This window comes from Siniperca chuatsi, linkage group LG4 (genome assembly GCF_020085105.1).
Source record: "Siniperca chuatsi isolate FFG_IHB_CAS linkage group LG4, ASM2008510v1, whole genome shotgun sequence".
Classification (NCBI taxonomy): Eukaryota; Metazoa; Chordata; class Actinopteri; order Centrarchiformes; family Sinipercidae; genus Siniperca; species Siniperca chuatsi.
In genome coordinates, this window is record NC_058045.1 from 32383111 (window position 1) to 32409503 (window position 26393).

Here is a 26393-nt window from a genome sequence, read left to right on the forward strand (position 1 = left end):
AAGGAAAAGGTGCAGCCGTTGCACATTGGATCACGGCGTTGAATATTTAAAGACTAAGTCTAATTTCTCTTCTTGTGATCAAATCTCACGTTCAGACTCAAACAGCAGTGAACGTTTCTGCTAACAGGTGTGTGTGTGAATCACAGCTGACTGATCTTCTTCCTCCATCGTCGTCCAGAAACTATTAAAACACATCAGCGAGCCGCTCTGCTGCACTGGGCGACATGTTCCTTCATCACCATGAACACACACACTGTAGTTTATTCTGACTCAGCCCCACACACACCGTCCTGCTGCCCCAAACACTCACTACAGCACCACATGTGGATTCATCCGCCGCTGGAAATAGTCCCCGACAGATGCTCTGTTTCCTCCTGTTAGTCTGATAGAAACTACAGCGAGCAGCTGTTTGAGGAAACTACTGAGCCTTTTTAAACAGGAAACTATATATTTAAAGGTTTACGTCTTCAGCAGGAACCAACGGGCTCGCAGCTGAGAGCCGCAGACAGGAAGTCAGACGGTGCTGAGAGACGGACCGACGTGTTGCTGGTTTCTTTGAATAGAAATACAGAATACTGCAGGCTTTAAATTAAAGTAAACAGGTTCAATGAAGTGCTGAAACAACGTAAAAGCTATTTAATTTCAAGTTCAAGCCAAATTGTGGGTTAGCGTGGTGACGATTTCTACAGGTTTGATCCTAATTTTTGACCATCATCTAATCACCAATGTCCCTTTTGCACTAAACCCATATATCATATGATCATGATGAGGAAGACAGAGTAGTTTAGTCTGAGCAGCAGTGTGAAACAACACTCACCACAACATACCTTTTATTACAAGGCACGTATGTGTTTGTATGAGTGGATGTTTGATATTTACCACCCAACATTTTTGCCCTTATAGCAGTGGGCCAGCCTGTGTAGTGACATGTAGAAAAGTATTAGTACGTAATAATACTGTGTGTGCATTATTATAACCTAATACTGTTGTTGTAGCTTTTATCCCTTCTTATACCTTTAATGTCATTAATACAGTGTTTCATTGCAGACAGGTTGCTACACTAAAAGGAGCCAGTAGAAAGTAAAGTGTTGAAGAATTCATTCTTTGTTTCTCTGTTTGCACCTGTCTGCCGACTCCCTCTGACGACCTCGTGTGATGTAAACCTTGCTGTACACAAAGGGGGTAAGTTGTCTTTTCCTTTTGGCTGCGTTAACACTAATCATCTAAACACAGACGAACAACCAGGACACCGCAGCACACTTACTTCTGCCTCAATTAGCTCGGCATTGATATCACACAGAGCAGCGCCCTCACCTCCGTCTCGCTGTCCTCGTAGCAGTTTGAAAGAGTCGGCTGTTCGGACGTCTGCCGGCTCTTTGAAGCGAGGCGGGGGAGTGTGGAGTGGGGTGTGTGTGGGTGGGGGGGTGTTAATGCAAAATGCAGTTCATGTAAATGGGATTCACACGGACGTCCAATTTTCTGGCATGTTTGTGTACAAAACCAACAGAAAGGCGGCATTGCTTTGCGAGGCGTGTAGCCCTGCCTTCAAACAGCCTGACAGCTCCGTGCAGCCAAACACCTGACACCATGCTGAACACACAAACCTCCGCCGGGTTATTTTTATCAGCTCTCTTGTTTTCTTTCTCCAGGCGTCTGACGTCAGGTTAATATTAGCAGCGTGGATGGATTACTGAACAGGCCTACCGGGCACAGGCTCCGGAGCCCGAGGGCCGAAGGGGCCCCTGGGCCAGAACCTCTGTTTGAAGTGGCTGTTAACGCGTCTTATTGAAAAGTCACTCAAACGACCACAAAGAGACGCAAAACAACTACAGAGAGGAGCACCTTTATAGCTGAATGGTTACACCGCCGGTTCGATTCCAGCTGGCGACCTTTGTTGCATGTCATGCCCCGCTCTCTGTCTCTCTCCCCATTTCCTGTCTGCCTCTACCTGACACTTTCCAATAAAAAAAGCCAAAAAAACAACTACAGAGACACAAAATGACCGCTGCGTCACTTGTGGTCGTTTTGCGTCTCTTTCAGTCCGGGGGTGTCGCTCCTTTGTAGGACGGATGGGGGGCCTTTTACACGTCTGTGCCCAGGGGCCCGTTGTCTCCTAATCCGTCCATGATTAGCAGGTCGGACATTGCGGCTGGATGTAGAATTCATGCTCATTAGAGGCTCGTGTGATTTCAGCGGCCCCGCAGCCCAGACAATGGGGATGTGTAATGATATTGTAATTACATGGTAATTAATATTTGAGCAAACACTCAGCCTGGAGGGAAGCTGCCCGGCTCCTCACCAGATGGGAGGGACCGATCATCACACAATCAGCCGGAAGATCTTTCATTCGCTCGAATGTTTGAGTCGACCGTCTCCTCTCCCTCCGTGCGCGCGAGACCCGATTTCACAGTTTTGCGGTGAGGATCTGCAAACGAGTCAACGGGGGGGATGAAGTAGGATTCTCCTAATTTAGGCAGCTCAGTCAGCCGGGGAGGTTACAAATCTGTACGCAGTATTTGCGGATCGATGTGTGATTTTTCCGTCTCCTCGAGTCCAAACATATGTCCTTCAGATTCATTGTTGAGTCAAAGTGTGATTCTACACCCAATAAAAGAGACGGTGTTTCAAACCGGCGCATATGGTCGAACTGTTGCAGGCTGGCTTTGAGGCTGGCCGATGCCAGAAGCAGAATTTCACACGGCATTATGGGACTCTAAGCTTCCTATTCAAGAGCTTTTGCAAAAGGACCCCTCCATATGGCCTCGCCTAATGCGCTGCCTCACTGTTGTGTACACCCTCCCCCCCCCCCTCCTCCCATTAGCTGCATGGACCTCCCCATGCAGAAATAACAACATCAATGGTCTAACCCTCGCGCCACTTGAGAGTATTACACTCCTTTTCATGCTTCACTTGATCAAAACGGAAGGAGTGAAATTTACGCCTTTTTGATGTGCTTTTTCCCTGCTGCTTTCAGACGAGCTGCGCTAACTCATTCTGCCTGTCACTCCTCAACCACCAAAGGGCCAACAGATGCCCGGCGCACGGAGGCCGACTGTTGGTAGGCAGTTGCCAGTTTGTGCCGGGTCACTGTCAGTGCTCCCCTCCCGTATCTGTTGCAGGACGATGGCTTCGGCTGTTTCATGGAGGCTCGAGCTTCCTGCTGAGGCAGACAGGTGTCCGTCATGTTTGGAAATGTGTCACACGCAGCGTTTGCGGCGTGTTGCTGTGGGCTGTTCTGTTAAAGGCCCAAACCAGACCACAAATCACGACTGCTGCACATCACAGCATTCTCGTTTGAGAATTCATTAGCAGACACTTAAATCTCGCTTCGGTTGGATCTTTGAAAAAAATGTAACCTTAACACTTAAAACAGTAGCTCGAATATGGACGGGCAGGGCTTTTTGTTACCTTATTTAGGATGGCGTCCGGTTAAATCCTCGCTCAAACTTGACAGATCGTTTTATTTGTGTAAAGGAGATACATGTAAATATCTTCCCTACGCAGAGAAGGGTGTTATGGGTAATCACACCTCCCAAATCTCAACAACACGTAGTGCGAACCACAGTGATCTTCTAGCACAGCAGGAAACTAAATTCCTCTTCAAAACACTTGGTGTTTGATGGTCGTCCATCTTGTCATCGTCCGTCCGTTTACGCTCGTAAATCCAAATTCCTTCACAGATGTAGAGGTTTGTTTACGCTGTCACTGTGGTGAAACTGATTTCTGTTTCCTGCTTTCTGCTACGTTTTCTTTACATTGCGGTGTGATAAACGTGACACTGCCCCCTAGTGGACACGTACATTATACCGCCAACCTGTACAAGTATATAAGAAACACACACACCAACGTGTCTGAACGACACGTGTGTTTGGATTCCAGCTTAAAGGATTTTAAGATCACTGCGACAACAGTTGCTTATCGGGCTACACATAGGCTGTCCTCCCTTACTGGGGATGGTTGTTAATGCAGCCTAAAAGGAATACCTGAAGACATTACTCAGGGCTGAAACTGACAACTTTGTTCATTGGATTAATAAAAAAATCTATATTTCTGTTTATAGTTGATATTCACCTAAAAAGACAGTAAAGCACAGTGATCTTTGTAGGAAAGACACAAATAAAGCATATATGTACGTATGTGTATATATCATTGTTTTCTGAAACCAACCCCGCACCCCAGGACAGAAGACACTACAACTCCTTTTAAATCCCGCCAAAGTTTCCTTTCAGTTTTCTGTTGATCTTTTTAAAGAAATCTTTCTAGAAAAACGTCCTTTAAGTAAAGCATCAAAACAACGTGGACAAGTATCACTTACAGCTCCCAATAGCAGTGCTGTCAGTGTGTGTTAAGGTGTGTTTATGTGTGTGACTCAGGTGGAGGCCCAAACAATCTCACCGAGTGTCGGAAGACGCCGGCGGGCGAGGCGGGGTTCAGTTAGCACCTTCTAATGAAAACAGTCGCTGTTGAAGCAGCCTGGCAGCACCCCTTTCCCACCCCCACCCCCTCCGGGCTCAGCGGTCAGTCTGCATCAGCACGCCAACACAGAGACACCGCCAAAATAAACCTCCATTAACCATCCTGCACACGACCACAGGGTTTTTTCCCTCCTCTCCCCTTGATGACTGTGTCCCGCTCGATTTTCACGCTCTCGGTTGTTGGCTGAATGAGGAACATCAGTGCGGCGAAATTAAATGGGCGGAAAACAGCAGAAAACAATGTTCCATTTGTTTGAGCCAGTTTACAGTAGCAACATGAGCGCTGAGAGGGAAGAGGTCCAAAACACAGGACGGGGCTGAACCAGGTGGTGGAGGACGGCTGGTGGAAATCAGGGCTTGTATTTATAAAACATCTCTGAGGAGGAAATCAATACAAACTGGCCAAAAATTCTCAGAGTGACGCATTTTAGTCCTTCTTTCAGTACGAGACGTGAAAGCGTTTTATCAAGTTTCCTAAAGGACATCGGTCCCTTTCTCAGCCAAAGTCTAGGAGAGTTTTAACCTGTTAGCAGCTGCAGGAGGCGGTCAGGCAGAGAGATTCTGCACAGGTGTTTTAGGAGAGATTGTTCTGACAAAAACAGAATCATCTTTGAGATGACTCTGCGTTGGATGCAAAGTGATGATTCTTGCAGAACCAACTATTTCAGCAGTCATAAATCAAACTTCGTGCTCATGCGCCTCATGATGTGCAGGACGAGGGTCCTCAGTGAGAATTAAGGAACTATGTCATCTGCATAATGAAGGATATCATTACTTAATTACAACAGCTAACATTTGATTCTTATATCTGGCTTTAAAAAAGTATTTTGAATAATAGCAGGGCTGTAATATTTAAGAAATATGTTCTTATTGTTACGGTGCATTTCCCAAGACTGGCTGACATTACAGAAATAACTATTTTTCCTTTCATGTAGTGAACACAAAAGCATGTAAGCAAAAAAAAAGAAACCTCAGTAAGTTACCTAACTGATTTGCCTCTACACAAAAGCCTACACATAAAGTGGTACTATTTTCCACACTTTGAATGTGACCGCTGTTTAATAGACGGGTTTCCGAGCGATGCCACCAGTGAGATGCACACGGGGGGGGGGGTAGAAAACAAACAGGAATAACTGAGAATTTGGGGAGTGTTTTTGTGTCTTAAACTGCACTAACACAAAAGTAATAGGTGGTTATGTTCATTATCCCAGCCTGTTAGCTCCAGAGATCTGGTCAGAGACATGAGTTTTATGAAGGCTGTGGATGCTTCTGAAACTGCAGGAATAAACGCTTTTAAGTAGTTTTAAGGTCAGACAGCTCACACTGTTTCTGTGTGTTTAAGGCTGTTTAAGGCGATCGATACTTTGCCGATCAGTTCGACAGCTGAGAGAGCTGCAGACTGATGGCTTTTGATGGAAAATGCATCGTTGATACGTTGATAATTGTTTAGAGAAAAAACCACAGCAGTCTCTAATATGAGTTTTTGCACAAACATAAAACATCTGGCAGACATCCAGCATCTGTACATTTAGAGGAACCAGCAGGATTTTCATGTTACAGATATAAGAAGTCAGTTATCGCTGCTACTAGCTGCCGTTTCTCACTGGAGCATGTGTCATGTTAGCGATCCAGAGCTGACAGATGTCTATCAAAGGTGGCGTGTGGTCGAAAATAAAACGTTTTGGGTTGTCGCATACAAACGTACCTGAAAATGTCCATATATAAGCTGTCATGACATTGTGGCGATGTGTTTTCTACCCCCCTGCTGCGCACGCAATCCTAATTTTAAACTGGAAACTCGTCTACATTTCAAACCGCAACTGTCAGAAAAACTACAACACGTCATCATAATTTCTACTTTGTGGCTGAAAGGTAAAACAGTGACATCGAACGCTCTCCGAGAAGCGGTCAGTGAAAGTCAGTGTTCATGAATAACTTCTCAGTCGGTGGGAGTGGTTTAGTTCTGCGTTCGCTTTCAGTGATTCTGAGAAAAACACACAGTTTTCACAAAAAGATGCAAAGACTGAGGAGACGGGGCACACAGATTACTGTTACTATGGCTCCTGCCTGCTGAAAGGAGGCGATCTTAATCTTAAAAAGGCAGATTACAGCAGGCTGATGTTTACTCGTCTTAAATCCAGTTCAGGTCTGGACAGAAGAGGGTCGAAGGTGTGAATGGATGATTGTGTGAGGAGAAGCTGACAAATCAAAGCCAGACGCCGCCTACTGAGATCAGAGGACGCGTCAGGAAGACGTGACGTCCCAGTTTTACTTTCAAAATAAGACAACACATTTTCCTAGAAAACAAATGCTGATGTTAGAAAAACACTTTATAGCATATTGAAGCTATTAGGAATGTCAATACATCTATTTTTACTAATATTATTTATGCATAATTATGGAATTAGATCCTTCACTATTTTGTTGACAGAAAGTCTAACGTCTCTTTTTATTTTGCCTTTTCAAATCCCTCGGACACATCAAGTTTGTAAGTTCCTTAGCTTCGCTCTGAGTGTCTGTAGATCAGTGACAGTGCTGTTCCTTGTGTTAGCATTAGCAACAGTACTGTTTAGAGAGCCTCAGTAGACTTTTAACACTCCTCCTCTCCATAGATTCAGTCATAACCTTTCATTTTTCTGTTCTGCTTAAACGATGATTATTTTTTAAGTTTATTAGGAAATTACTGACAAAAACAAACAGGGTAGCAGGTGATATTCTGACACTATGCTGCAAGACTGCTTATTTACAAGCTTTCACATGTTCGCAGGAGCATGATGGCTGCGTTTCTTCGGAGCGCTTGTTGTGTGCGTCCAAAAATGTACACAGTGTGTCCACAAGATGCATTTAAGCGCAGTGGGGAAAGTATGGGGTACCGGGGCCGTTGCTAGGAGCCATCCGGTCCTCATATAACCGGAGCGAGAGCTGTGTCCATATTCTCGGCAGCAAGTCAAACCCGTTTTCAGCGGGTGTTGGACGCTGCCGGGGTTGTCCCTTATCGCCGATTCTGTTTGTGATCTTCATGGATCTGAAGGCGCAGCCGGGGGGAGGAGAGTGTCCGGTTTGGGGACATTGCAGATGATGTGGTTCTGTTGGCTTCATCAGACCGTGACCTTCAGACCTGCAGTCAGCGATCTGTCCACCAGGGAGGGTAAAATGGAGCGCGAGGTTGACAGGCGGATCGGTGCGGCGTCGGCAGTAATGTTGAACCGGACCGTTGTGGTGAAGAGGGAGCTGAGCCGGAAGGCAAAGCTTTCGATTTACCGGTCGATCTACGTTCCGACGCTCACCTGTGGTCATGAGATCTGGTCGTGACCGAAGAGGAGACCACAGATCCAAGCTGCCGACGTGAGTTTCCTCTGCCGGGTGTCTGGACCCTGAGAGAGAGGGCGAGGAGCTCGGAGTACAGCCACTGTTCCTTCATGTTGAAAGGAGCCGGTTGAGGTGGTTCGGCCATCTGATCAGGATCCTCCTGGACGCCTTCCTTTGGAGGTTTTCCGGGCACGTCCAACTGGTAGGAGACCCCGGGGTGGACCCAGGACAGGCTGGAGGGATTATATATCTCATCAGGCTTGGGAACGTTGCTGTGGAGAGGGACGTCTGGACCACCTTCCTTAGCCGCGACCCGGCCCCGAATAAGCAGCAGGAAATGGATGGATGGATGAAGACGACATGTAACCAGTAAAGGCTTTTTATCAAAACTCCCGCTCCTCTACGCTCGAGCGCCTGAAGTTTGCTCTTTTGCACGTTTGAAGATTTCAACCGAGCACCAGCATTTTGTATGTTGCATCTCTACGATTTTCCCACTGAGCACACCACTGGACACATTACCTCGCATGATCATAATCAAGGGACGTTTTTCCAAAATAGAAGCACTTTCACACAGCAGATTGTCCACATTTCCGAGATAATAACTGAACAAAACATTAGAGAATGTTTTTGTATGTTTTTCTCCAATATGTGAAAACAGCTTTGTGTAAATGAACTCATCGCGTCTTCTTGTCCTCCACACATTCGTGGTTATACAGACCGATTAGAGCACATTAACCAGTGTGATTAGTGACATGTTTTAATACAACACAATGGAGATGGGATAACTGTCCTTGAATGTGGCTCTTTAGCAGAGAATTAACTTCCACTGGGTTGAATTAAAGCTCATATTATTACGGAGCAGTCTGTCTGCAGCTCGCAGCCAAATCTGTTTAAACTAATTAACCATGAATTCACTTCAAAGCGGGACTTTATTCAAATGAGCCGGGTTTCTCTCCTCCGAAACAAGTCTGAAGACTAAGAAGAGAAGTTACTGATATTTGAACGCATCTGGGTAAAGCACAGCAGAAACCCTTAAAGCTGAATTCAGTCTGAACGTTTCATTCTTCTGTGAGATGCAGCGGTAAATATCTAAATACACGGAAGAAACTTTTGACTTGAGTAGAGCTAAAATGATTAGTCGATTAATTGATTAGTCGATCGATAGAAAATTAATCACTTCAGTCATTTTTCAAGCAAAAATGCCAAAAATTCACTTGTTCCCCATTTTGAAACGTGTACATTTCCTGCTTTTTATGTCTTGTGTGATACTAATCTGAATATCTGTTTGTTGTCTGACAAAACAAGCAATTTAAAGATGGCAACTTGGTTTTCCGGGACATGATTAATCGATTAAAGAAGAAAATAATCAGCAGATTAATTGATAATAAAAACAATTGTTAGTTGCATTCCTAAACTAGAGGAAATCAAACTTCACCAACTGTCACTGAGCCAGTTGATTCATTTTTGAAGTAGAGGCAGTGTGAAACCATTAGTCGATTAATTCGGAAATCAGTTGTTCGGCAGAGAATTAAACGTCAACAGTGTTAATCGATTAATTGTTAAAGTAATTAACGAACACGTCCCCTTCTGTTTGATTTAAAAGCTCTGTAAAAGGTGTCGTCTTATGCTGAGGTTATAAAAAGTCACAAGCTATTCGTGCACCTGCCGAACACCTGTGACGGAGTATACAGTTAGCTGTGTATGACGACCTGCTGGTGGAGTGTGTGAACTGTGTGTGTGTGTTCCTACTGAAGGTGTATAAGCATGTGCACAAGGTGTGTGTGTGTGTGTGTGTGTTTTAACTGTTCATATTTCCGTGTGTGTGTGTGTGTGTTTTCAGACGGCGCTGCACTGGGCAGCCAAGCAGGGCCGTCAGGAGGCGGTGGACATGATGCTTCGCTCCGGAGCCGACGTCAACGTCAGATCGGTGAGCGGTGTGTGTGTGTGTGTGTGTGTGTGTGTGTGTGTGTGCGTGGCAGAATCAGCACCCGTCATGCACTTTAATAACTTCAGCTGGACCCTCACTGCATAAACAAACACAATAACATCAACCAACCTGTCTTCAGGCTTCAACCCAGATTCTCCCCCAAGCCCGCCCTTAAAGGAACGGTCCAACATTGTTTGATGTCTGAGTGAGACGATACAGAGACGATACAGACCGTCCCCACCAGAAAAACGTCTGTGCGAGCAGCTCGTTACGACCCATGTTTACGTTTATTGTGGGAAGCGACCTCTAGTGGTCGTGGTAATTATGACAGGAGCAAACCAGGAAGTCAGGTGACGTAGTATAAAGAGCTAGAAAGTCTGGAGGTGGAGGAAGATGGATGGACGTCACAAACAAACAAAGACTTTCACCCAGGATGCCGGACTTCGTGTCCTGTGTGAAACCAAAAGTCAACGTTGACTAATTAGAAGTTTTAAGTTACGTAACGTTACATACGCGACTTACATAACGAACTTAACTTACGTTACTTGTGTAACTTACATAACATATTTACTTTAACCCAAACCATGATCTTTTCCTGAACCTAACCAAACTGTTTCACAACGTTAACCACGTTTAACGTCACATGACTTATGTCACATGATTTACGTAACGTATGCCTGCAGCCCGTCCTCACCTGCCACCGGTAGGGGCGCTAATTTAGGAATCGCACCTGTGGGTCGCGTTAGAGGGCAGGAACAAACGGCCGATGTGGTCGTTTGGGTTGGAGGACTTGTTGGACGATAACGTGTCACATGTGCGTTAAAGCCCCTGAAAATGTACCTGCAACGTGTTAATTTAACAGGTGTTTAGCATTACATTATATAAATCCAAATGCAGCTGCACAGTACGTACGTGTATATCTATTTTTGTAGAAAGGTCAGAGGTCAGGGGCAACTATTCGTAATGATTTTGGAGCAGGTTGTTATAGTGTTCAAGGCAGAACAGGATTCAAACCTGTGACCTTTCAGTTACACAGCTTTCTTTCTGCTCGCAGGGTTATTTTACTTCTGAGTAATTTCAGCGTAGTGGTCTGATTCGGCGTCACTTCCACATTCACAGGGTTTCTCTTCCATAAATGCTCTCTGCACCGTCCTGGGGGAAAGGCATTAATGGAAAGAGGACGTATAATGCACACTAGCATTGTGAATAAATGCAAATCACATAAATAAACAAAAAGACAAAATTTACCAAAAATGAGTCCTTATGAAAAGAAGAAGTAAAGCTCATGTAAAATGAGACGTTTGCTATACTTCCTGTCATAACACAGAACATTTAACTTTACACAAAGGTGTCCAACTTTACACGAAATCATATTTACTCCCATTAAAACATACTGACAACATATTAACAGCAAACATTTGGAAATATAACGCCAGAAATGTCAAGCTGTACCCATCAAAATAAAAGTCTCTGCTTAAACCGCAAAGGGTTTTCCGCCCTGTTCATAATATTGTGCAACAACGTCACACTACACAGTCACACACAAAGACTTGGTTTACTGTACAGACATGCACACACACACACACACACACACACACACACTACAGCCTGTAGGGGCTTTTTCATTATTCAATTACATCATTCCTGCTCTCATTTAACCCTGAGGTTATGTACAGTGGACTTCCCATGAGGCCTTTCTCCTCCAATTACTCCTTCAGCCTCACAGCGTTAACCTCCGCCGGCCAGAGGCTGCCGACACACAAACATCAGCAGAGCGCTGTTTCCCTCCTGAGAGTTCGACCGTAATCCTCCTCCAGTCACAGAGGAAAATATTCACTCGCCTTTTTTTAAGCCTCGCTGTAGCGACACGTCACTTCGGTCCAGACTGAAGCGTCTCAGCAGCTGCTGGACTGCGATGAGACGTGCTTCATCGTTCATGCTCCCCTCAGGATGAACTGTAATAACTCTGCTGATCCTCTGACTTTCCATCTAGCGCCACCATCAGGTCGACATGTTAACGTGTCCGACACTTTGGTTTCTGACCAAACACCTGCAGAGCTGCTGACGCTCCCATCAGCCTCAGCTGCACTCTGTGTTTACTGCTGACTAGCTAATGTTAGCATGCTAACACGCTAAGCTAAGATGGTGAACATGGTGAAAATGATACCAGCTGAACGTCAGCATGGCTGGAGACTGCCACAGTAGAGCCGATCCGGTTTATAAACGTGGAGACTTATTGCCCCTTTAGTGAGTTTGCTGACTGACGGTTAGCAAATTGAATGAAAGGGTGAACAAAATATCGAGGGAGAGTAAACACAACAGCAGAGAGAAAATAGAGGGAAGCTATGGGAGCTATTGTGACTGACTAGCGCTAACCCAGCCGGCTAGCATGTTAGCTCGCCAGGTACAGCAGTTCACCAACTAGTCCTGAGAGTAATCACTACGTCGCAGAGACTCTAGAAGCAAATATTTCGCAAAGCCGAACAGATTTGTTTCGCTGTTCCACCTTCTGGTGTGACCAGACTTTACTTCTGCTCTGAGACTTTTTAGAAATTCGTTCATTTCAGAGATCAGTTCAGGCGTTTGTTTGTTTCTTTCTCTTTCAGTCAATAACAATGGAGTGAAAATATGCAGTTTGACACACACACAGAGCGGCAGTGTGCAGTGGATTGATTCGAAAGGGGCAATGTTGTGATTACTTAATGGCTTCCCAGACAGCCGTGGGCCTGGAGAATTCAATTTAGCATCTGCCTCTCTAAGTGTTAATCTCCTCTCCTCCCCGGCTGCCTCGCTGCTTATGATGTGCACACAGGAGATAATGTTTAAGCCCCACCAGAGCAAAGCAAAGCAGACAAGTCACTTATTGGCTCCATAATTACATAATTAACTTTTTGTCTCTAATCGTTAAGGAGGTAATGGCTCTGATAAAAAGACCCTCAGCTAGAGCAGCGAGCAAATCAAAAATCAATAATCCATAGAATGGCATTAAGAGGAGAAAAATAGCTCAGGTTTCAGTGAACGGTTTGGATTCGCCGGAGGGGGTTTTCACTGCTTTTGTAATGGATTTTCCTCCGAGTCGGTGGCTTTCTCGCCATCTCAGGTCTGCAGAGCTTTAAATTCTCACCTGAACTTGAATATTACTTTTCTAGAATGAAAAAGTACAAAACGCAGAAGAAAAGTCAGTGCAGATTTAAATTGTGCATTGCGTATTTATTTAAGCTTTTCTACCTTGTGTAGGAGTGTCCATCATTATTCTGTATGCATGTATGTTACACAGTTGAGCTTTTAAAACAGTATTTTACATCCTGGTGAGTATTGGTAGAGTTTCAATACTGAGTCTCAGTACAAATACCTAAACACCTGATTTTCAGAAATATAAACATGTATTTCTTCAAAAAATTTGCAAAGGAGACATTTTGGTCAGTAACAATAAAGTACTGAGGTTCAAAACCCATCCCTTGTTTTGATATTTGAAAATGATTCATTTTTAATTTGCATTATTACATATGAGACTAAGAAGCAGTACAGCAGAAGCCACTGTTTTCTCAAAGTTAAATCTAAAACGAACTCGCTTCCTGCTTCCCAGTTTGCATGAAAGATATTGTGCCTGCTGCAGAGTAAAATGGATGGTTACACATGGTGCAAACTTACTGAAAGTTTTATTGTCAAGATCATTTGTGGTTGTTAGGTGGATACTCCAGTGATTTAGTGTGTGACTTCCACAAAGTTCGGGGGTTTGCAAGAGACAGAATAAAAACAGAATGATCCAAATCTGAGCAGCAGAGCCGAAGATATCCTGACTTTTAGTCCAAAAACACTGGATACTACATTTTCCATAATGCAACTGGACAGTGTCTTTTATTAGAGCCTCCCTACCTGGTAAATAGTCATGTCTTTCAAACTCCACACCTTTGGGAAAAGGTTTGTAATGCAGACCGTGTGTTAAGGTCCGGTCACACCAAATTCAATTAATTCCAGTTGAATCGCTGCAATTATTCACAAATTCACAGTTAAAACGAGTTTTATAACTGACCGTTAGCAAACTTGTTAGCTTGGAGAGCTTTATTTTCCCTCTTCAATAATGAATAATGAAATGAAGAACAATCGTGCACAAAAAGGTGGAGTCTGCTACCCTCAGCCTGTTGCATGCTGGGGCAGCAGGCTGAGGGCAGCGGACGCCAACAGACTCAACGAACTGATCCGTAAGGCCAGTGACATTGTGGGGGTGGAGCTGGACTCTCTGGCGGTGGTGTCAGAGAGGAGGATGCTGGGTAAACTACACGCCATCTTGGACAGCGTCTCCCACCCGCTCCATGACGCGCCGGTCAAACAAAGGAGCACCTTCAGCGGAAGACTCATCCCCCCACAATGCACCACAGAGCGCCACAGGAAGTCATTCCTGCCTGTGGCCATCAGACTCTTTAACTCCTCCCTCTAAGTGTCAGTCTGTATGACCCGAAGTCACTAAACTGGACACTGATCATTAACATCTCTGCAATACCTGAAATAATTGTGCAATATTCTCTGTTCTCAGTTGAATTATTCCATGTTTGTTGATATTTATTAAACTATATTACTGCTGTGCGTCCGCCTAATAAGCTGGTTAAATCTGCTACCTTCAACTGACAGCACACATGATTGCACTATTATATTATTACATTGTACTGTACGCTTACTCAGCTTTATACTTCATACCCACTTGTACTTATTTTGATTAGGCGTATTATAAGTGTATCATATTTCGATTTGCTTGCAGACTTATTTATTATTATGTGTATTTCTATTCTATTAGTACTTCCTCTCCTGTGTGACGCGACAGCGAGCAGCTGTGACAAAGACTTTCCCCTCGGGGATCAATGAAGTACTTCTGATTCTGAAAATGTCAGCGCGTAGGTTCACTTTACTGCGCCGCTCTCTGGTGTGACCTTTAGGAACATCACTATGACATCACTATGACATCATCAGGCCACAGAAGACATTATACAAATGTAGTGCCCTTATAATCCCATTTGATGTTATCCTATATTTTCATATACACACATGCATATTTTTCTTGGGTCATACAAACAAGACTTGTAAGGACTGTTTTTATCTTTGGGACAAGCTGCTCGTATCTGTGACTGGAAGTTTCCGTCCAAACCATTTTTTTAACCAAAATTCGCGAAAATGGTCCAAAGAAACTGTGAATGAAAGCTTGTTTCCGTCCGCTACAGGTGGAGCTAAATCTCTAAGTGATATTTGAAATGATGCTCATTATTAACGTCTTCAACTTCCCATTTGATATAAAGATACGGCTGTTAAAAACTGTCCCGTGGTTGAATATTTCACTCAGTTTGATCATAATGTAGCTCCAGTTCATCTCTGGAAGGAGCTCAGACTGAAAATACATGTGACACCCACTGAACGATCTCCCCTTCATCCCTGTTAAGGAGTAAATAAAGTTAGAATCATCTCTCAGAGCACATATTTTCTCATTTCTAAGGAATGTGATTTCCAGATGTTGAACACAGTTGACTAAATATCTTTTTGCTCTTTTTTCGTTCCCTCTTCAACCTCCTCTCCGATCGTCCGTCACCACAACAGCACGTAAGTGAGTTTCTGAACCATTATAGCTCCAGAAATCTGCACAAAGATGAGCTGTCGTACCAAACTCCCTTTAGATGTCATGCTATTTAAGTAAATATGGCTCTGACAAATGTTTACTTCAGTGAAATTACCTCTGGCGGTGGTGTGAAATGAGTTTGCTGCCTCTGTCTTTGATCTTCTGCGCTTCACTCTGTATTTCTTTGACCTCTCCCGTTCCTGCGCACCCACTCTCAACACGCGTCTCTCTGAAGGGGGTAAGTCATGTTTTAATGCACCTTTTAAATGCACACAACAGCATATGAGATACAAATGTGGTTAAACGGGAGTCGTCACACACCAACTAAAAGCTTCACATGTGGAGGAAGAGACGGGGGTTTTAGAGAGAATCAGGAAAACGTCTTCCAGCAAGAAGACAAATCACATTTCTCACCATGATGGAGTTCAATTCACTTTCACTTCAGTTTAGCATCAAATTCATGACTGCGGTTTATAACATACAACTGTTAGAGGCCTCATTCTGATTCATTTATTTACAGGTCGTGATCAAAATATGTATATTGTTGGCAGCAGGGTTACAAAGAGCGAGCAGGTAGAAAACATGAGTAATGGTTGATGTAATTTAAGGATTCAAAACTGGATGAAAACACTTTTTGCTCCTGTCATCCTGGTTAAATTCTTCATTTCCTAAATGCTGATCTCGATCAGTAGATTTGCCTCGGGATGTGAAGTGTTGATCCTTGGACAGTAAAACCTGATGCATGTTGTTGACTCCGACAGATAACTTTTAAAGAAATCTATTAATTTTTAAAATATTATTCCTTCTCAGATCCGCAGCCGGTTACACTTTATTTGGATAATCCGCCTGCAGATAGTTTAGAGAGTATTTGTAACATTTCAACAGCTTATTAACTGATTCAACTGAACAATTCAACTGTTTCACAAATAAAGTTTTCTGTGAATAAAGGTTTGGTTAGGTTCATCTCTGTGAGGGTTTGTTCATGAGCTGTCACAAATACTCTGCTGACAATCTGTTAAACATCTACAGACAAAGCCAGACAGTTGAAATGTTACAGAAACTCTAGAAACTCTCTGTAGGCGAAGTGTTAGCCCACAGGTTAGTTACAACTTTGGTCTTATTAGTTTGGGCCATTGCTGTATTTATATTCATTATGACAACACTGTTTGTTCACTTTATTTGGAGATAAAACCAGAAACGAGGGCACATGAAGTGTTGGTAATAATCCCTCATTCCACAGCAAAACGGTGTTAAACCAGGAAGTGGGTCTGTAAACTGTGACGGATGTTTACGGTGATAATTTTACTGTTCGCCTTGTTTTCTCCTCCAAATAAGTTTGTTTCTGACCTTTCGAACAATGTTTTTGCAACGTACATGACGTGTGTGTGATGTTATTATTATCAATGGCGGTCACAACTATGAAAATATCCTGTGAAGGGCCCGAACAGGATTTTAGCCGTGTTAGCAGCGTGACTCTAAGGCTTCGGTCCAGACTGAAGCATCTCAGCAGCTGTTAACGTGTCCAACACTTTGTCCACACTGACCGAACACCTGCAGAGCTGATGGCGTTCCCATCAGCCTCAGCTGCACTCTGTGTTTACTGCTAACTAGCTAATGTTAGCATGCTAACAGGCTAAACTAACATGGTGAACATGGTGAACATTGTACCTGCTGAACGTCAGAAGTGTCAGCGCCCGATCCTTTCTGCACATGCACAAAATCGGTCCTGTACGTCAAAGAAGGTTCCTGCAAATGTGCCTGTTCAAAATACTAAAACTAAAACTTTCAAATCAAGATAATAAAATGGTTTTTAATCACTGGAAATTGAATAGTTTACTATTATGTCATTTACTGAAGTTATAAAAAAACCTGACACAGTGCCCGATCCGTGCCGTCACGGCTGCTCGATCAGTTCTGCACATGTGCGAACGTATTACTGCCTGATTTGTACCTGCATGTGTGAACATTTTACTTGACGACAGCCCAGGTGTGTTTTTTTTCTTTATTAACAACACAATATTATAGGAGTCAAAGTTAAAAATAGAGGACGATATAACAGGATTACACTGTGATTTCAAAATAATGTATTATTTTTTATATCATATACTCTAATGTATATTTATATAACAACTTTCATAATGACAAACTGTCTGGAACATGTACTTATTTATTCATATACTGAATGAATTGTGTTGAATGAACACCGAATTAAAACAAAACAGAATTACGTTTTATTAGTTTTTAATTACAAATGAAGTGCAGATTACCCGAACTATCGCATTTCCAATGATTAAAAACCATTTTGTTATCTTGAGTGTGAGAAGGATTGTTTTATGATCAGTCATTCACATCACGAGTAATTGTGAACAGGCACATTTGCGGTGACCTCCGTTGACTGACAGGACCGCCCGATCGGGCGCTGACAGTTAGCATGATGTTAGCATTCAGCTCAAAGCACCGCCGCGGAAATAACAGCACAACATTTAGAAATGCAATACTTGATTAAGGGACATTATTTCAACCTCACACGTCAAGTTGTTTTTCTTAATATCTATATATTTATCTATAATGTAACGGCTGGGGAAACACCGGGGCGTCTGGGTGGAAACATCAGCTCTGTTTTTAGCGTTGTTACTGAAATATCCCTAACTGAATCGATATCGAATCGAATTGGAAACCGGATCGGGAAATCAGTGGCGACCCCCAGCTCTACAGGCCTGTACTGCAGCTGGGGGTTTAGCATGTTGTCTTTGTCACTTATCCTCAGTAAAATGAGCATTTCAGTCAGACTGCTGATCACGGAGAGAACGTGAACTTAGTTTTTAGGAAACTGTGCGCACATTCAGTCATGCTCTCGGCTGCCACAGAAAACACTGACTAACATCACAGCACGACAGCAGCACTCAGCACTTTGCCGTCTTACCCAGAGTTCATCTTTCTGTTTCCAGAACAGAACGTTTTTGCACGTGTTTGGCCTAGCTTAGCACAAAAACTGAAAGCGAAGGGAAACTGCTAGCCTAGCTAAGTAAAAAAAATGCTTTTCAAATGAAAGAAAGCTGATGAATCTCATGAAAATATTCAAACGTATACGGTTTGATTCGACTTGTTTCTATTCTTGTCTCTTCCACACAGTTTTTTTTTTCTGGTGGGGAATTTCTCTCATATTTCATTTTTGCATTTAAAAAAAAACTATGCTCATTTCACAAAATGTCCTGATTCGTAACTGTTTTATGTGCTATAAGCTGACGCATCTGTCTGAGAGCTCGATGTCTGCGAGCTCGGTTCACACTGAAACATCTTGGATCACGACGGACGCCTCGCCTTGATCTTCCTTCACTCTCAGGACCTCCCGCTGAAATGGCCTTTACCCCTGATACGGAGCTCAAAGTGCATTTGAACACATAAAAGCAGCTCAACCTTTCAACAAAATGTCAGATACTGTGTTTACGGCCACAGAGACGTCTTCATGTTACCTGCACAGGGAAGTCCTGCTTTTCAGCTCTCCGTTGCAGCGTCTGATGCATTTACAGATTCCCAAAAGTGACAATTAGGCGCTTCTGTCAGCATTTAGTCCGAAGTGTTTACCTGCTATTTGTCCAAACAACATACTCCATCATTTACAGGAGGAAAACACACAGAAAGACTCTAATCGTGTCAGTTTTTTGTCACTTGAGTCACAATCATCTCCTAAAGACATAACTATATGTTTTTCATCATCCAGCAGTGTATTTCTGACACACAGAGATGTAATAGATACCCGTGCGTCTCACTCTGAAGGTAAAGACGTTGACAGGACGGCAGCCTGTGAGGAGGAGTGTGACAGCGTGGCGTTTCACGGCGTTTGATAGCTTCTTTCTGTTCTCCACATCAAACAGCCTCCAGGGCCCATTTAAAGTCAAGATGGTGATGAAAGTTTAGCGGCACAGCGCTCTGTAAACTACAGACCCATTCTCTTAATCAACACCGACTTCAAACTGTCTCCGGTCTCTTTACTGTCATTTAACTCCGGTGTAAACGCTGGACTGACAGCGCCGTGAGCGTTTGTTCGTCCCCGTCGCTGACAGCAGCTCAGGATGACGAGCAGCTCGTCCGCTGGGACTCGTCGGTGTTAATGTGTACAAACGACGGCCGCCGCAGACTCACATCCAGCTTCAGTCAAAGTTTCTGTCAAAAGTGTTGAAATCAGAGCGGGCAGGCTGATGGACACTGAGAGGGATTTTTCCAGACAAACAGGGAAACCAAAGAACAAAACATCACTGTTATTGTAGCTGACAGGCTCCCTCTTTTACAAATCACCTCAATTCTGAACACACTTTGGTTTCTCGCAGCTGTTTTGGGAAACCGAGATTAAGTTGGAAAACAGATTGACACTTTGTGAGCGTTCATAAATTCAACTTTTACAAACAGTGCAGCCAGCCGGGGTCTCCGAAGTGCTTTATCCTCCGAGGCAAACATCGTTCTGCACAGTGAAGTCGACAAGAAGCAAAACACATTTTTGAGTGAAGGTGGACTTCAATGAATAATCGATAACAGCGAGCAGTTTCCATCATGCAGCAACAGGTGAACGTTTGCATCTGACCAGCAGCTGGATAAAAACACCGGCATGTTTCTATGACAACAGGTTCTGTTCTGATCAAATGGCTCTGAAATGCTGTTTTCTGTCGGGTTTCAGTGGTGGCACATAAATCAGTGTATGAAGTATAACTGTGAGTTAACGTTCACTAATTGATCTATTAAAGCTCCAGTGTGGAACATTTAATATAATATTCATAAGTGTGTTTTCGTTAGTGTTTAATCACCTGAAAATAAGAAGCGTTGTGTTTTCGTTACCTTAGAATCAGCCTTTATATCTACAGAGGGAGCGGGTCCCCTTCCACGGAGGCCACCATGTTGCACCGCCATGTTTCTACAGTAGCCCAGAACGGACAAACCAAACACCGGCTCTAGAGAGGGCCTTTGGTGTTTTTCACGAGTTTCGCGGCCGCCGTAGTTTCCTCCTGCACGCTTGGAAGGGGAGGGCGAGGCGAGCGGGATTCAAATGGTTCCAAACTGCGATTTCAGTTCTCTGTAGGTTCATCACTACCAGAGACACCTTTCACATTGTCATTCCTTGTTATTAGAAAAATATACATTATAGCTGCTGTAAGCACTTGTACCTTTATTATTAAGTGTTACTAAAATTAATTTTAATGGTTTGATGGAATCTACTGTAACTGTTGTGAATCCAAGATCACACCAAGGAGACAAACATTTTACAGCCACCGTTCAGCTCCTATACGATCCTCAGAAGATCCATTTTTACTTTAAAATAAATAAAGTAAAAGTTCTGACTTATTCCATCAGAAGTAGAATTTATTCAGACTTCATCCTGTCTGCAGTGGAGGAGATGTTTACTGTCGTGTGTGTTATCGTGAGTTCGGTAAAATGTCATTCACCTGTGCGTTGTACAGATCATAACAGTGTGTGTTGTTTGCAGGGTTACACGGCCCTCCACCTCGCCTCCATTCACGGCCACCAGCACGTCATCCACGCCCTGATCAACACCTACAGTGAGTCGGCCCACCTTAAATTCATATTCTAACCAATCAAACCAAAGCAGCCAGATTTATGAAGAGCTTTTCATAAACAAACATTAAAATGGACAAACAAAACTAAAACTAGTTTTTCTTTAACGCTACACGGACTTGACAACGTTTCAACCACAAACGCTCTTCGTCAGGTGAAGGTGAGGGTGCGAACAACCTCGTATATGTAACGACACGTCGCACGTCATTTGCATAGTCAGTAACGTACATGTGAAAACAAAATGGCTGATTATCTCACTACTGAGTGGTCACACACAACCCATATACATCTCAAAGCCACGTTACATAACTAGCACGTAGCTAGATGAACAACACGAACATATTCTCAGAGTACTTGTGATCCAACAAACTAAAAGTTGAAATACTGTATATCGTCACAAAAAAGGACATTTCAAAGGCAGCAGAACGCACGTAAGCTCGTTCAGTTTTAAAATTATAATAAAAATATACAATCAGGCGTTAGCATGTTGAGTTGCTCAGTTTACGAGAAATAAATGATTTCAGTAATTTTAGGTACACCTTTAAATTCCACAGAATGGAACAAAAAATATATAAATATTGAATATGTTTACATGTTTGTAAATATTAAATATTGAACATTGTCAGGGGCACTGGAACACCATGAATTCAACTATCATAAGTCTGTTTCAGTAGCAAGACATTGAAAACATTAATAAAGGAAAAGGTCAAATATCAAAGGATTCATTTCGGCTTATTGAAAAACGTGTGGATTTGTCTCCTGATGATTGCCTAAAACTTTTAATGAAAAATGAAGAAAGAAATCAACACACATTACAGAAGATGTGAAAACATGACTCCATCAGTTCTGTACTAAATCTTCTGATAAATATTGGATGCAGAATATCTTTAAACTTCTTTTATATGCCCAAAATCTAACACTGATTTGATTGACAGTAATTTGTCCTCTCATGAACTAAAGTGGATTAGAAACACATGTTTTTATATTGTTGGCTCTCGCTCGTTGTAGCTGTGTGTGAGGATTTTATTCATATTAACATTTGAAATTGATATTCACGCGTTCAGAATCAAACAGCGAGGGACTCCTCTTCTCCACGCCTCAGAGACTCTCTGAAAGGCGAAGAAAGCAGCGATGCAAATCGCTTCTGCCAGACAAAAGACCCACCCAAACGCCCAGATTGACAAGTCCAGTCCAAACCCAAATCACCCCCCCTCCACCACCACTCCTCCCCAGGAAGAGGAGAGGCAGGGAGTTCATATTGCTGCTAATGAGGCACGCCCGAGCCTTAAGCCAGCGGGCCGATTCCCGATGGACTCGTGATGATCCCTGCGGAGCTCCGGCGGCTCCCCGCACCTCAGTTCAGTCCCCCTGTAACCACAGACGGCCATATGCTGCGAGTCAGAGCGCACAATTCACCGCCGACACATATGGTCTGCAGGGTCACCGTCCCCCGACACTCTGCCTGTACACAAAAGATGTTTCCATATGGCCCCTGAGGACGGCCAGCCACAAAAAATACAGAAATATCTGTCTCTGCAGAGTCACAGAGCTGATCTGACCTGTCAATCAAATGTTAAAGCAGTCGCTGTGTTTCATTTAAACAGCGTTTGTTTACTTCCTGTGATTCTCTGGCTCTTAATTTATTTCACCAGCACATCTCGACATCTTTTACCTCTGTGGCTACAAAAAACGACTTGTTATTAAAAAACTGATGGCTCCCACTAAACTCAACTCAGCGAAAACTCAACAAGAGAACAAATAAACCAGAACGTGGCAATATTTAAAGGGTACCCCAAAGAGTGGGGTGTAATGACTGTAGGAGGCCTCGTGGTTACGTAGTGTGATGGCGTGGAGGGTGAAGGGACACAGGGGAGACTGACTGACCAGCGCTCACTGCAGCATGGACACAGAGTCGGAGCTGAGCAGCCATGAGCAGCGACTGTCAGACTCTCTGTGTCTCTGCCGGACAGACAGGACGTCTGCTGGAGCTTTGACCCTCACTAGAAGATCATTTACGTCCCTTTGAGAGTCGCAGCGTGGGTACCTGTGTGTAGCTGAGCTAGCAGCTCTGCTACCAGAGGCTCTCCGCTGTGTGTGTCTGTGTCAGCACATAGTCATAGCCCTGCTGTTTATCACGGCTAGCGTTCCTGTGTCGTTCCCATGTGTTGTGTTTACTGCCACTGCAGAGGAATGAATCTCGTTCGTGTACGACATCGTTTTTCAGTCTTGCTAATGCTAACGCTACCAGCAGCTCTGCGTGAGAGGCACAAGCTACAGTTAGCCAGTGTTCTGCTTTTTACTCCTGGATCAGCAGCTGCCACCACAGTCGGGGGGGGGGGTGTCAACGTACGTAACAGACCTCAGAGTCCCGCCTGTTTCGTCTCGCTTCGGGAGCGGCCAGAGAATTCAGCTGAGCCAAACTTTCAAATCCAAACAGACACATACAAGCTCATTTTGATTCATTTCACCTGCATTAATATTATATACCAACAGTTATCGACACAGTTGTGATTATGTGCACAGGGCAGAAGCAAAACATTTAGTGAGGAGTTCCTCTTTAAGCTGGAACACCTGTCGCTGCATCGTGTTTGTGAATTCAGGATCTGCGGAGGAGATCAGGAGGTGGGAAGGAGCCGATTATTGAGTCTTGTACGTCGTGTGAAGCACTTTATGGTTGATTCAGACTTTGACTGGGAGCCGGTGGAGGTCATTATCATTAGAGGACGCTGTCGATCCCAGGAAATGACGGTTTGGCTCGGAGGCCGGCCATGTTGTGGAGATGGAAGAAGGCTGATCTGGTTAACATGGGGGGGAAATGAGAGGGGTCGAGGATAACTCAGGCAATACTGAAGAAACAAGGAGCAGGCGGCGGCAGGCATCTAAAAACACTTAATAATAGTAGTTTATATTTTGGTGATCTAAAACATCACAGTAAACACCAAACGAAGAATCATACAGAAAAAAATCTACGTAGAGGCTCACAGACCAATCTCTACACTAAAAGCTGCAACTTTTACTCTTAATTGTTTGATTTTGAGAAAAACTTCTTCTACAAGACAAATGAGAATTGTTCAACAACACGTGCTCACATAAAAACTCCTGGACTGTGTTGAACTTGGCTGGTAGTTGCAGCGAAGATACAGTTTCATGAAAAGTAAGTTTAGCTGACGCGAGGCCTCCTCGCTGCAGCGGAGGTGAGGTTTTATTTCTCGGAGAAGCAGCGGTGGCAGTTTAAACCGTGTTTGCCGGAGGTGGGCGGAGTGTCGGTGGGAGTTTAACTGTCCGTAATGACCAGAGTCAGTTACAGAGTGTAACCATTAGCTTTTCAACGTCACAGCGAGGAGCACAGGAGCATCTTCCTCTGTGCTGCAACATGATGACTGAGTTTAGTCTCCAGCCTCCTCAGATGAGAGTCCTGATTAAACTCACAGTGACTGTGAAATATGGGATCAAACAGGCAAGTTTTACAGCACGTTCCAGGAAATGCAAAGTCTAACAAAGAACTGCTATATCTGCTGTGTATACACGTCCACAGATACAGAGACAACTAAAACCAACACATCGGGGCATCCCTGTAGCTGCATTCCCCCCCCCGCACACACGCACATTTCCTGTCTCTCTTCAGCTGTTCCTGTCAAATAAAAAAACATTTAAAAAACCCCAAAACACTGTTTCAGAGAGGTGATATATCGACATGTATCCTGCTCTCACTGAGTCAAACTCATTCAGCTAACACTGAGGATACTTAGGTCACATCCTTAAAGTTTGGGGGTTTGAGTCGTGCAGGTTCTGTAACCGATAGTTACACATTATGACTGATTTTAAGTCCTCAGAGGCCTTCGATTTTCCCACAAACATGGTTAGAAACTGTAAAATAAGAAGAAGAAAAAGAAAGAAATGACACATTTTAAACTTGGCTAGAGAAAATACGAAAACTTTGGTGTCCGGTCAAAATGAGATGTATCTGAGGGGTCGCCAGATTCAATGTTTCTGGTGCATAACATTTATCTTTTGGACTATTCTCAGATTTTTTCCTGTGAAATACTTTTACCTCTTTGGGACGCTAAAAATCCTTCAAATGAAACCATCGACAAGGGAAAAATCACTCTTTGGACTGACACGCTAACAGCTTATGTCCACACTAAAGGAAGATTTATAGTTGAGGCAAGGCGTTAACGGGAGTCCCGCCGCAGGGACCTGCACCGTAGTGACCGTGACTGCGTTCATTCATTCATACAGAGCAGCGATCGCTCTGCAGCGTCATCGCTCTGTTAGAAGTTTGTGACTGAAGAGGAGAAAACTGCGGCGTCTTTCTTCAGCTTGGCTCATGTTGTCTTCTCCACCAGCATCAGAAATGTGTAGCAAGCAGCCCGAGCTGACTGCCGACGCCAACAACAAGTAGTTCCATCTTTGAGGAGGCGCCATAAATCCACACGAAGGCCCCAAACCTGGGATCCGGTGCCACGGGCACTCGGACCCGTGACTTCCGTGTTTCCAAGTTCTGGACATATGTGTGCCAGTTCTGAAGGGGTTAACCTTCATTTTTCATCAAGCTGCCAAACATGGAGATCAAAACAGACAACACACTCTTCTTCTTTCAGATTAGACTGGCAGGCTTGCTGTCTGCATACTGAATCAGACGTTCGTCAGGAGACAGTGGACGTGGTGTCATTCATCCTGCTGACTGTCCTCAGCGAGAGAAGGAGCTGTTGACCTTTCACTGCTCTCCCCCCCCCCCCCTCCCTCCGCATGTTATCTCAAATAATTACCCGCTCTCTCTCCGGGACTCTCCTGGGCCTCTGCAGCCTCCTTCTGAGCCTCTTGTTTGCAGAGGGCAGAGGGAGGGGCGAGGAGAGGGATTTAGGCCCGTCCACCAGGCCTGCAGCCAGGAAGCCGTTTGCTAATTAGCCACCCTGGTGCCTGTGGAAACCCCCAGGTGACAGAGCGCGGGTCCAAGGATGTGTTGATGAAAATCAGAAGGGAAATGCAGCCTCAGTAGCTGCATTCCTACAGCCTGATAAACAGTGAGGATGTTATTTTAATGACCCCCACAGGTGAGGAGGAGCGTTTGTTTCTCAGAAAGTTCAGCAGCCACCTGTCTGACACAAGCGTGGCGGCCATGCTGGGAGGTTAGAAAGCCAGCTGACAGTTTAACCTTGGAGCCTGTGAACTCTGACAGTAGTATGGTTGTGTGGGTTTGAAAGTTTCAGTACAGTGTATTTGTTACTGATGCTGCAGAGTAGGCGTGTAAAGAAAATACCTGCTTAGTCCAAATGTCCACCGTTACCTGAGGTAAGCGCTGAAGATGTAACTGAACATTTGATGTAGCTGTTGGCACCTCCAGGTCTGCGGACAGCCGATGATTTAAAGGCCGCAGGGCGGCGTTTTTACGAGCGGGGCCCTGTCTTGTTTGTTGTTGTGCACACACACAAAGACACACATGCACGCTCCTGCCAACGGTTTTCCATTTTTCCGCCGATCTGCAGGCGGCAGTAATGTGAAACACAGCGAAGAC

The 26393-nt window shown here is 44.1% G+C and overlaps 1 protein-coding gene across 6 annotated transcripts in view; it reads left to right on the top strand.

Annotated features, from left to right (window-relative positions):
• Positions 1–26393, top strand: part of LOC122874409 (ankyrin repeat domain-containing protein SOWAHC) — a 71411-nt gene that overhangs the window by 42508 nt on the left and 2510 nt on the right. For 4 of the 6 annotated variants that reach the window (XM_044192240.1, XM_044192243.1, XM_044192239.1 and 1 more), the window contains 4 exons: positions 1180–1182; positions 9625–9711; positions 15295–15301; positions 15549–15551. In XM_044192240.1, the coding sequence (XP_044048175.1) occupies positions 1180–1182; positions 9625–9711; positions 15295–15301; positions 15549–15551 (100 nt within the window). Of the gene's footprint in view, positions 1–1179; positions 1183–9624; positions 9712–15294; positions 15552–20789; positions 20863–26393 lie in introns of all 6 variants that reach the window. The other 2 variants (XR_006377604.1, XR_006377603.1) reach the window with 2 other exon arrangements.